Here is a 12,122-nt window from a genome sequence, read left to right as displayed (position 1 = left end):
GTGGGAGCGCAAGGGTTGAAATGACACACAGTGGCTGGCTGTCGCCCAGGGGCCCGGGTTCTGGCCTTGGCTGGCTGGATCTGTGAGGCAGCTGGTGAGCCCGCTGCCCTCCCTCTGGCCTGCAGCATCAACAGTGGTGGTAGTGGGACTGATTGGAGCCTCACTCTGATCTCTGAGCTGCTCACTGCTGCCCACACGACTGGTGGAGAGGCAGTGGGACGCAGAGAGGATGCAATCAGGAGCACTCACACTAAACTGCCCACTGAAATGGCTGCATGAAAACAATCTTAAGAATAAAATGTCCTGAAAGAGATGTGAGCTGAGAGATGACAGAACAATGTGGACTCAGTGACTGTGCACATTATGGGGTTATGGTTTTGAACCAGTAACCACTTTTATTTAGACAAACTGTTGCTGTAAATGCATTGATATGGCATGAAGGACGCTGCTTTTCCTAAGGACATTTTATTAAGTCTTGATTCCATTACATGTTCATAGCTCAGATTAAACAAAACAAAAATAATCACCATTTATAAATAGAAACACTTTTCAAACAAGCTAGCAGCACTTCAAAACCGTACAGCCTTCCCTTTGTAAACAACTTCCAAAAGTCCCACAAAATAATAATAAAAGAAATTAGACCAATGTTGCTGTCTCACATTTTTGCTTCATACTGATTCAAGGTTAAGACACCAAACGTCCCACAAATATTTTAATCAGGAAAGAAAATATTGAGAGGTTAAGACAACCTTCTTTCTTCCACTTCCAACTAATTGTTAAAGTCAGATGTTAATGGAAAAAGCAATATAATAAAAAATGAAGTGAATTTCATTTTTATTAGCAGGCAATCCCTTAAAGGAGTTTCAGTACCTCAGGCTGTTAGGGCGGCGTTAGCTCTTTCTGGTTAAACACCATTTAAAAAGTCTAACAGGAAGTGTACAGGTTTGCGACCGGGACAAGACATTAAGGCAGGAATCGTGAAATAAAAGATGTTGGATACAGATGTGGGAAAGTCCTCAGATAGGGATGATGATGTAAAACACTTTTAGATATTTTGCCCAGGTCTGGTCCAAAAGACAGACCAGCTCGTAATGTATCATGCTGGGAGGGGGGGGGTCTCAGTGGTGTTTGCTGGTGTAGATTCTGTTCCTCAGCACAACGAGAGGGGGGAGGTGGTGTCGGACGCCGGGGCAGCGCTGAATGTGGTCGAACCATCGGGCCACGTTCACATACTGCTCCTTCTCCTGGACTGACAGATCCACCTGGGTGAAAGAGAAAGGGCCTTTTAAAAAAAAAAACATAAACCACTTTTTGTAATATATACAATATATACAGTTTGCTATAAATATAAAGGGCATAGTGCTGTAATAAATGAAATACATTTATTTTGGACCAGCCAATATTTATTTGGAGCTGAAACAATTTGTTGACCAAAGAAAAAAAATCACAAATATTCATATAATCAATTAATAATTTAATCCAATAATTCATTTTTTCCACTAATAAGGCATAAAATGCAGTTCCAGACTCTTAAATATGAAGATTTCCTCCTTTTTTTTTATCTTCAGTGTTTCCCCTATATACAAATAGCAGCGGTGCCCGCTGCTAGGGGGCGCCAGCCAGGTACTTAAAATAATAATAAGTGGCGACCCTTTTTTATTTTTTATTATGTGGATTTGTAGTCTTTGTGTTACTGTATGTTCAATAAAGGTGTATTTTTGCTAAATCTTGACGATTTTTGGCATAGGGGCGCCAGATCTGGGGGGCGCTGTGCTGGTAGCTCTGGGAGGGGAAAAAACATGTTTGACCGTTGGCGCTCATCCTAATTTTTGGCCTTGATGTAACAACATTCATAATTAAGTAAATGTAACACCCTTTTCACCCCGGTTACACTTTTAATTTGCCCTGTACGATGGACGCTGTAAGTGATGAAAGTGGGGGATGTTGGCTTAGCCAGCCAAAGTGCTAGCGTGGAAGCGAGAGCGAGCGAGGGAGAGAGAGAGGGCGTACCGGTACCGGCGCTGTTGTTATTAGAATCTGGTGCTAGCTGCGCTAATGGATATAAGAAGTAGATCTTTTTCTACAACCAGGGTGGAGGAGAGCTCTCCTGTCAGACTGAGAGGCTCAGTGAGGTAAAGGACTGAGTGTTTAGATAGTATAATTTTAGTCTAAGTTACCTCAGTGGGTCTCAAACAAATTATGTAAACACATATTTCCAAGGCACTCCTTTATAATTATTCGGATAAATAAAAACAGGTTTGAAATCATTCCAATGTAAACTATAGGACAATAAACCAAAAATATCTTTTAAAGTTGGAGAGATACAAAAATATGCATAAATAAATAAATGTTAACTGGTAAAATAAGATATAGATGAACAACAAAAATAAAATAAGTTACATTTATTTGTTATTGGCTATGGTAGGTTATTGGTTATGTTCACATACTTATTTGATTATTAAAATGTAAACCGATCTTTTTCATATGGGTGTTTAGAGTTGTACCCCCTGGATCAGGTCTCTAGTAATTGTGTGCACCAGATTGAAGCATTTTACTTTAAAATTTTCAAACAAATCTTCACCCCCAAATTAAAACATGTTCATACAATACTGAATACATTTGAGGCCATTTTGACGTCTATTACCTAGAGTGTATGTCAATAAGTTTCTGTTTTTGTAGTGTATTTGTCTTTAGTAGAGATTTTTCATTTATTCTTTATATAAAATCTCGCCTTGGGCAGCAAATTGTCTAGAACCGGCACTGGTACTAGGCCTCAAGAGCCTTTCTTGTGCTGGCAGACACAAATAAATTGGCGGGGCGCACTTCGCACGCGCACACACTAAAAAATTCCACGCGCTCCGCGCTCACATTATACTGGACCCACGTGCCTTAGCACCGCTGCTATGACTCCATCCTAGGGGAAACACTGATCTTAAAAGATAAACTGAATATCTTTGGGTTTTAGACCGACAAAAACTAGACATTTAAAGACACTAACTGGGATCTAATAGTTTCACAATTTTGATTGACCATTAATTTGTATAAATGAAGGATAAATATTTCTTTTTTTTGCTTCTGACTTTTTCAGATTTTTGTTTCTTTTGTTTTTGCTAAAATACTTTGACTTCTTCAGGCTTCAAGTTAACTGTACTGCTTATTCACACCATTAAGGAGCTATCCGTTTAAAAATAATATCATATTCATGTTTTCTTCAATTTGGTGCTAAAATAAAACAAAAAAGGATAATACCAGAACTTATTAGGACATCTTTGGAAAAATCGTATTAGACGTGTTCCTTTTCATTCTCTCATTAACTGGACTGAGACAACCTCCAGGGTGGGGCTCGCTAACCCCGTGTCCCCGAGGTTAAAACCCGCACTGATTGAAACCAAAGTGACGCTCTTCTGCCTGGTGGTGGGGGGGCAACCTTCCATCTACGCCACAACCACTGACATCTCTCAACATGTGAGCGCTCCCTCCCTCCCTCCCTCTGTCCCATCCCGTCTCCCCCATTTCTGGTCTCACTTTCTTTGAATACTGGAAGGCATAACAAACTTCCTTTTCCCTAGTCTGAGGCTTAAGACATCACTTTGTGCCACATCGCTTTACTTCTCTGAAGAGAAGTGGGAATGTGTGTTCTTTGCCAACTTGTTCTCGGTTCCCTTTGGCCATATGACTGGTCTAATTGTGTGTTATGCGCTGTGACAAATTGCTTATTAAAGTTGCGGTTTGACTGAAGTGAGTGCTGATAGGGAGGGAAAGGATGGATGAAGGGATGGATGGAGACCTTGGAAAATGGTGGTGAGAACGGCGCAGAGACACATCAAATCAATCACATTTACCACTCAATGTTCAATTTCATGCGACTTTAGAAATCTAGGGACATATAACATCTACGTCTTTCCAATTTAAGCGTCTTTTTTTAAGTTTCAGTCATTTTAACTTAAAAAAATATTGAAATGTGTCCTAGAAGTTCATCTGAATGGGCAACAGTTTATCTACATACACACAAGTTAGGTTACATATAAGTTAAATATAAAATGTACCTTTTTTTTTTTAAAGTGAAAAGTTAACTGATCCTAAGCTAACTTGAATTAAATCCAAATCTCCTTTAACCATCTCGCTTCTTTTAAGACTCAGCAATGTTAAAATGATAATAACCTACCAAATCTGAATGGTGTGACACTTAAAGATCATGTTAAAGAAAATGCACTTACTATGATTGGATGTATTCCAAAGTACATGAAAGTGTCCGCTAAGGTGAACTGGTTGCCCGCCATGTAGACCTTGTCTTGCAGGTAGAGGTTGAGGTCCTGCAAGAAGAATGTTCACAACATTACCAGCTATGCAAATGAGGTCATTAATTTATGCATCACGGAACGCATTTCTATGTAAACACGCTTGTCTTGACACAACTGATGAATGCATTAGGGGGGGAAATTACATTTGCATGAATCGCTAATGAAGAGACTGTTGTTGTTGTTGGCCATGAATTATATTGCATCTCACTAAACACTGTTATGGATTTATTGTACAAATTGACTCTTTAAGGCATTGTTTACAAAAAAAAAGAGAAGGTAAATATATGCAGCTCCTTGAAATAAAATGTATATTAAAATCTCTTTCTGGACAGATCTTCAGTATAAGGGGGAATGACAGCAGGTTCGTTAACCTATATATCTGTGTGTGCGTGAGGTCCGTGAGTCCTAGCTAGTGTGTGTGTCTGTGTGCTATGTGGGTAGGAATAATATGTAACCTGAGGGGGTTTAGCATCCCTCCCCATAACTGGCGACCTAGCACAGATGCTGTACAAAACAGGCTATTTGTTTACTCCGCTACCAAATGACTACAACTCGCTTCTCTAATGAAGCCGTCATAAACTTGGGCATCGTGATGTGTTTTTCTCAGTCCATGTCTGTGCAAAGTCGTGCATGGAAGTGCTGGTCCCAGGGGAAGGGACCATCTTTAGTACTTGTACATTGTGAGAAGGGAACACTCCACGCACACAGAGCATCTTGGGGGCAAATGGAGTTATTGTGCGGCAAGAGTGGGTGATGCCAAACAAGGCATGAAGACTGCAGACTTCCTCCCCTTCCACAGTCAGACCCTGGCTTCTCCTAGCCTACAGCCATGGAGCTGAAGCCCAGTGGAGCATCAGAGGACAGGCAGCTTTCCTTCCACCCCCACCCAGCACATGGAGCTCCAAACCTGGGTTCTTCTCCACCTGCCCCCTCCTCAACTGCACACTCTTATTGTAGACACATTTGGATAAAGCAATGCAGGCAAAGTTTATAACATAATTTACACAGACTATTACTCCACAACAACCGGGTCAGGGGCAGAAACTTTCCGAAACTCATAACAATATAAACAAAGTTTTTGCCCTTTGGGTATGTTGTGTACAGGCAGGGAAAGCACAGCTGTTCATTTTTACATTACACAGAAATAGAACTAATAAATAAATATGAATACCCCAAAGTATATTTGCATTACTATTGCAATGCATTATATGTCTCTGGGCGCATTTCTTTGTGATATACTTTTCTACTCGTGACAGTTTGTGACTGCTGTCAGAATACTCCACAGACACTTCTCTATTTTAACCTCACAGTTACTGTCTCAATACAACGTTGAACTGGTCCTGTGCGTTCAGGCAACCATTACTGGTGTCCCCAAGCTCAGACATTTCTAAATTAAGAAGTTTGAATACCATAAGGCTAAATGTGAAGGGAGATTCTTGTGCAAAATAAAGTATGTATTCTTCCTTTAAATTATGTAATGCAATACATCTATTCAAGATGTTGGTGGTCTCCTTTGACTAAAGACAGTGGGAACTGACCTTGGTGTAATTGGCTGTATTTTAGAAAATGTTGCTTCATAAAACCAAACAACTGCTGTGGCGGCAGGAAGCCACCCTGCACTAGCCTAATTGGTTTAAGGTGACAGACGTTCTCCAATATTCATTTAACTTAACATGACATGAGTGACAAGATGCCCACTTCAGAAACAGGTCTCCACTATGAGCTATTCTTATTTGCATCCTGGGGTGAGAAAGTTGAACAAGTCCTGCAGACAGTTTCTGTGTCTGGACAATTTAATGGGAGATGACTAGTGTGCTTTAGAGAAGAGTGTTAAAGACGGAGCTTGAGCAGCGGGACAGGACAGGGGGCACCAGGCACCAGAACTGAGCTGCTCAGGGCGACTTCCTTCTGTAAGTGGCACCATTAAAATATTTAAGAGGCCTGTCCAGATAACATGCTGCCACACAGCATGACTCCTCAGCCATGCCACAACAGTGTGTCATGCTGAGACACACACACACACACACACACACACACACACACACACACACACACACACACACACACACACACACACACACACACACACACACACACACACACACACACACACACACACACACACACACACACACACACACACACACACACACACACACACACACACACACACACACACACACACACACACACACACACACACACACACACACACACACACACACACACACACACACACACACACACACACACACACACACACACCAGTGCCAAGAGGCGTCCAGCGTCCAGCAGACCAGCGGCTGACTGATCCATTGCACGCTGACTGGCGTCAGGCACATTAAAGTGTTTTCCTCTGTCGTGTGGGGCCATGTCACTGAGGGCCATACATCAGTCTGTATTCCTGTTGCTGGAGTTTTAACAAGACAAACACACACACACAGTAGCCTCGCTGGTGTACACAGAGAGTGGATGTGAGAGAAACTAAAATGCAAAAGTAGGGAATGATTTCTTTAAATTATTGTCCTTTCACAAATCCTAGCTTGGGAACAACCAATAAAATCAGGGAAAATCGTAGGTACAGTTTCATCAGAGTCTTAAGTTATAATACAACAGCTATTGCAATTCGGAAACAACAACAATTTCTTCTTCTCTACCTTCAGGATGGCCTTCGTGTCTTCCTTCGTGCATCCATCCAGCTTGGTGACCCTGTACTCCAGCCACTGCTGCACCACAGCCCTGCTCTCTGCAGAGTCTCCCAGCAGGTTTGGGCGCTTGGCCTCCTTCACCAGGTGAGAGGCGATGGTCCCCAGCCCTACCAGCGGAGGACCATTGTTATTCTGTAGCACAGGCACCTGCATGGAGAAGGCAATGAGATGGAGACAGTGAAAAACAGATAGATCTATTTATTCATTCAAATTCAGACACAATTAACTATCAGACATCATCTTTGCTTTAAACACCCTTTAAAGGTGCTTAATGTTGATTTAGTTCTAAACACAGAAAAAAGCACCCTTGATCACTTTACACATGTATTAATAAAGTAGTATGCCTCTGAAGAAGTAAATGCATGTGAATATCCATTTTTCATTTATTAAAATTGATTAATTAAATGAGGTCGAGTTTCTAAAGTATTCATTTGCAAGTAGGATAATTTATGGTGCTACAGAAAGTGACAGCTCTCCCCTCATCAGTTGACATTAATGGACGGGCATGCGCACAACATTGAGCTATTTCCATTGTGCCGAGTTGTAGAAATAAAACATCTGGTATTAAATGTTTCTGCCTGGTTTTTAGTATCGTTATCAAGCCCAACTGACGACAACACTACTGACTCAAGACTGATAGTAACATTTAGAAAAGCCACTGAACTGCCAGTATTGTAATAACACATGACTACTGTAGCTTGTTAGCACTCTCTACTGTAGCTAGCTACTGTGTGCTAATTACATAGCTTACAAGAGTCCTATAAGATAAAACACCGGTTTAAAGGCAACATTGGACCCAACAAGGATGTATTCTCGTGTCACCTTTTTGTCCCCCTGTGTGCTGTACTTGTTCGGCTTTTTCAATCCTAAATATTTCTCCAGCGATGATAGCTCCCGTAACGCCATGTTTCTGACTGTCGGAGGGGCAGTGCCGTGTGAGTGCGATCTGATTGGCTAAAATACTCAACTCCTGCCCACTATGATTTGACTGACGTGCAAGTTAACCAATAGGAACACAGTAAGCAAGTGTGTCACAACATTGCATCAGTGGATGAGCCATCATCTCTTCAAATAAAAAAAAGAATAAAATAGAATATAATTGAATAAAATAGAATAAGTTAATTATTATGAAAATGACGGGCAAACCTCAATATAATAATATAATAATAATACAAATAATAATATAACAAATATGATTTAATTACTTTTTATTTTCAAAGTTTTTATTAATAAGTGCTAGAGAAAAGTGTTCCTGCCTGCCTGCCTGCCTGCCTGTCTGTCTGTCTGTCTGTCTGTCTGTCTTGACAGTCCGTCCCAGCTGTGACATGTTGTGTGTTGCCTGTTTGTATTTGCACTGCACTCCTACGATTTCTCCATAATGAAATGTCCCCTGTCAGTCAAAACTGGGCTTATTAAGTATATATGTCCAAATGTGTGTGTATTCTCCGGTATGTGTGTTTGTGACACTATAGAGTGTGACAGCTTATCTGAGGTCACACTACACGCTTTATTTCATCCCCAGCTGTCTCACTATGTAACAGCTCACCTGGATTACAAGGCTCGAGGTTATCGGTGACTGCAGCAATACAAATCAAATTCATATTTTATCTCTGGATTTGTATTGATGTTATTAAGACTGAAGTAAACATATTAAAGACTTGGATGTATTAAGGAAGACAGGAGAGGCTGGAAGTCCAAACTGAAGACCGCTGTGATTTTCCTACAGTGACATGTCAAAATGTTTTCCATGGAAAAGGCTTTAGGGGGCCAACAGTAATATTAATTAAATTAATCTATATGTCTTCGCTAGCAAATCTTTTATCGCAGCTAGACTACAAGGAAATAGTGCTACTTGGATATTTTAACTGGGACTGGTTAACTGCAGTGTCAGAGGATTTTAAAAACCTTTGTATCTCTTTGAATGTTACTCAGATTGTTGACAGTCCTACTCACTAACATTAAGTCCCCTAATAAATCCTCCCTAATTGATCTCATTTTAACTAATGCTCCCTATAAATACTCATCTGTGGGAGTATTTGCGAATGATCTGAGTGATCACTGTGTTGTAGCCACAATTAGGGACACTAAGGTTCAAAAGGTTAAACCTCGTATTATTATTAAGAGAGACATAAAACATTTTGTGGATCAGGGTTTTGTACATGATCTGTTTGGGTTTGATTGGGGAAAAATCGATCCGTGTGCTGATGTAGAAACTGCATGGTCTTATTTTTATCTTGGTTTTATGGAGATCATTGATAGACATGCACCCCTGCGTACATTTAGAGTAAAGGGACGAGACAATCGTTGGTTTTCTGCTGAACTGTCTAGTCTCCTTCATGAGAGAAACAAGGCCTGGGCAAAGGCTAGGAAATCAGGCTCAGAGGTAGAGTGGCTGTGTTTTAGGCAGCTAAGGAATAGCTTCACTTCACATGTCAAAAGTGCTAAGTCGAAGTACTATTTGTCAGTTACCACAGAAAACCTAAATAATCCTAGGAAATTTTGGAAAGCCATAAAATCGATATCCACCGGTGAGATCCGTAGGCTAATGAGCTACCTCTGTGCCTTACCACAGCATCTGGCTCTATATCGGACAGGGCCACTATGCTCAATTGCTTTAATGAGCATTTTGTGTCCTGCGGTTCTATGTTTGATTCTGTTACTAACTCTGCTTCTGTGAACACCCCAATCCGTGACTCTGAACAATGTGGTCTGGAAAACCCTTTCAGTTTTACTCCTTTTACTGTCAATGTTGTTCATGAAGCATTATCTAAGTTAGATCCTAGGAAACCGGCTGGCCCGGACAACGTAGAACCTTTCTTTTTAAAGATAGCTGCAGATTGTATTGCTCTTCCTCTCACTACTCTTTTTAACCTCTCCCTCAGCACAAATGCAATTCCAAAAGTATGGAAGTCAGCTTATGTCTTGCCTTTGCTAAAAAGAGGGGAGGCAACTATTTTAAATAACTATAGGCCAATCTCAAAATGTTCAGTTCTGGGGAAGGTGCTCGAACGCCTAGTGAGTGAACAGGTAAAGGAGTTTTTATGTAAAAATGATATCCTGTCTAAACATCAGTCAGGATTCAGAAAGAAACACAGCACCATCACTGCCACTGTTCACTTTGATGGACTGTCTTCTGAGTGGTTAAACATCACTAATGGTGTTCCTCAAGGTTCTGTTTTAGGTCCACTTTTATTCTCTATATATATCAACAGTTTAGGTGAAAATGTGGATGAAGCTACTTTACATTTTTATGCGGATGATACCGTGATGTACTGTGCAAGTCCCTCCATTAAGGAGGCTGGTGTTAAATTACAGGCTGTTTTAACATTATTCAGACTCAGCTCGCTGAGCTTAAGCTTCTTTTAAATGTTGATAAAACTAAGGTAATGCTCTTTTTCTAAAGCTAAAAAGACTACAGACACTGCTTTGGATATTGTTACTATGCAAGGACAAGTACTCAAAGTGGTTACCTGTTATAAATACCTAGGTATCTGGCTTGATGATTGTCTTACTTTTAAACTTCAGGTCATTAATCTGCTTAAAAAGCTGAGGGTTAGACTAGGTTTCTTTTTCAGAAACAAGTCCTGTTTCTCATTTGAAGCCAGGAAAAGGCTAGTCACTGTGACATTTTTACCTGTGCTGGACTATGGTGATTTGATATATATGAATGCACCTGCCCATTGCGTGGAAAAGTTAGATGCTGCCTATCACAGTGCTCTGAGATTTGTTACTAACTGTAAAGCACTTACTCATCACTGCACCCTGTATGCCAAGGCAGGTCTGCCTTCACTAACTGTACGGAGGCTCAGTCACTGGTACATGTTCATCTATAAAGCCATGTTGGGTAAACTACCTTTTTATATCTGCTCTCTGATCTCTCGACAAATTGAAAGTATGTATTGCCTGAGATCTCATGATGTTGTTTTATTAAATGTGCCAAGTGCTAGGACTGTCTTAGGGAAGAAAGCTTTTAGTTGTGCAGCTCCACTAACATGGAACAGTCTGCAAACATGTTTAAAACTGAGCACTTTGGTTCCCTTGCATCATTTTAAAACTCGGCTGGGTGACATGCTGTTTGATACTCATGGTACCTGTCACTGTAAATAGAGTTTGTAAACTGTACCCTGTACATTATGTTGTATCATGTCATCCTTATTGTTGTTCTGTTGTTTTTATGTTACATGTGTAACTAATGTCCTGCAGGTCACCCTTGAAAAAGAGATCTTTTGATCTCAAGGGGCTTTCACCTGGTTAAATAAAGGCTACACACATACTCATGGTATTTGATTGCTTGATTAACACTTGTGTGGGTTAAAGACTACTACATAGTCTACTTATACAACATCAACTATAACATCGAAAGCCAATTGTGAATATATTGCTTTTTGTTGATAATAACATAATAAGAAAGCAATCAAAACTTGGGCCATGGTCTAGTCTGGAGAGTAATCTAATGTTGAGTTTCTAGGACCTTTGAATCTGAGTTGTGCTACATGTGTACCACTTCCATTGATGTTTATTGCCTTGCACATATCCATGTATCCACATCTTTCCCTTTCACTGTGTGTACTTAATATAAAAGAACAGATGATATTTTTAAACCCAATTTGTTGGGAAAAAGCTGTCCCAGAAAACAAATTAATTATAGGAATGAGTACACAGACTATCACAAATGATTAGATGCCATGGAACAAGGCACGGCTAATTCTCTGTATTATTGTTTTTTCATCTAACCTTCCTTTTTTTTGCGGTTTGTTTATAGGCTCCAGTACGTCATTCACTTTTACCATAGAGGGGCTTCCATAAATGAATGCCTGCAGCGTTAAAGTGTGTCTCCTTTAACTAAATGCCTCCAAGCTGCCACATCCTGTCTGTACTCAGGCGGGCTGAGGACACCGATCCCCAGTCCCCGGGTCTAACTGTAGCCTGTGGGAGTTTTCTCATGCCGATTGTGATACACAATCTGGGGTCACATTAGTAAGGAAAATCTACAGTGGGGGTCACCGATAGTGCCGTGGGGCTTCCAAAGGCAGGCATAGCCATAAACACAGCCTCAGTCCTTGTAGATATATCCCCCTCTTCCTAGTCTGTAGCTTACAATATGCTGTTACAC

At 40.6% G+C, this 12,122-nt stretch overlaps 1 protein-coding gene across 1 annotated transcript; it reads right to left on the bottom strand.

The window, feature by feature from the left end:
• Positions 1–349: 349 nt before the first annotated feature.
• Positions 350–7,943, bottom strand: eef1e1 (eukaryotic translation elongation factor 1 epsilon 1). Its single transcript, XM_034109183.2, has 4 exons — positions 7,832–7,943; positions 6,959–7,156; positions 4,218–4,313; positions 350–1,262 (listed from the first exon to the last, which is right to left on the bottom strand). The coding sequence occupies exons 1-4, from the start codon at positions 7,913–7,915 to the stop codon at positions 1,119–1,121; spliced, it is 522 nt and encodes a 173-aa protein (XP_033965074.1). The 5' UTR covers positions 7,916–7,943; the 3' UTR covers positions 350–1,118.
• Between the last annotated feature and the right edge of the window lie 4,179 nt (positions 7,944–12,122).

This window comes from Pseudochaenichthys georgianus, chromosome 20 (genome assembly GCF_902827115.2).
Source record: "Pseudochaenichthys georgianus chromosome 20, fPseGeo1.2, whole genome shotgun sequence".
In the NCBI taxonomy this organism is placed as follows: domain Eukaryota; kingdom Metazoa; phylum Chordata; class Actinopteri; order Perciformes; family Channichthyidae; genus Pseudochaenichthys; species Pseudochaenichthys georgianus.
Note: the sequence above shows the minus strand (reverse complement) of the source record. Positions and strands in the feature narration are given on the sequence as shown.

Bases quoted from the DNA above. Each gene is read 5' to 3' on its own strand.
- eef1e1 (XM_034109183.2), bottom strand. From the start codon at position 7,915: ATGGCGTTACGGGAGCTATCATCGCTGGAGAAATATTTAGGATTGAAA. The intron at 4,314-6,958 runs GTAGAGAAGAAG...TTCTTCTTGCAG, and splicing joins ACACGAAGGCCATCCTGAAG to GACCTCAACCTCTACCTGCA. The intron at 1,263-4,217 runs GTAAGTGCATTT...TCTTTCACCCAG, and splicing joins TTGGAATACATCCAATCATA to GTGGATCTGTCAGTCCAGGA.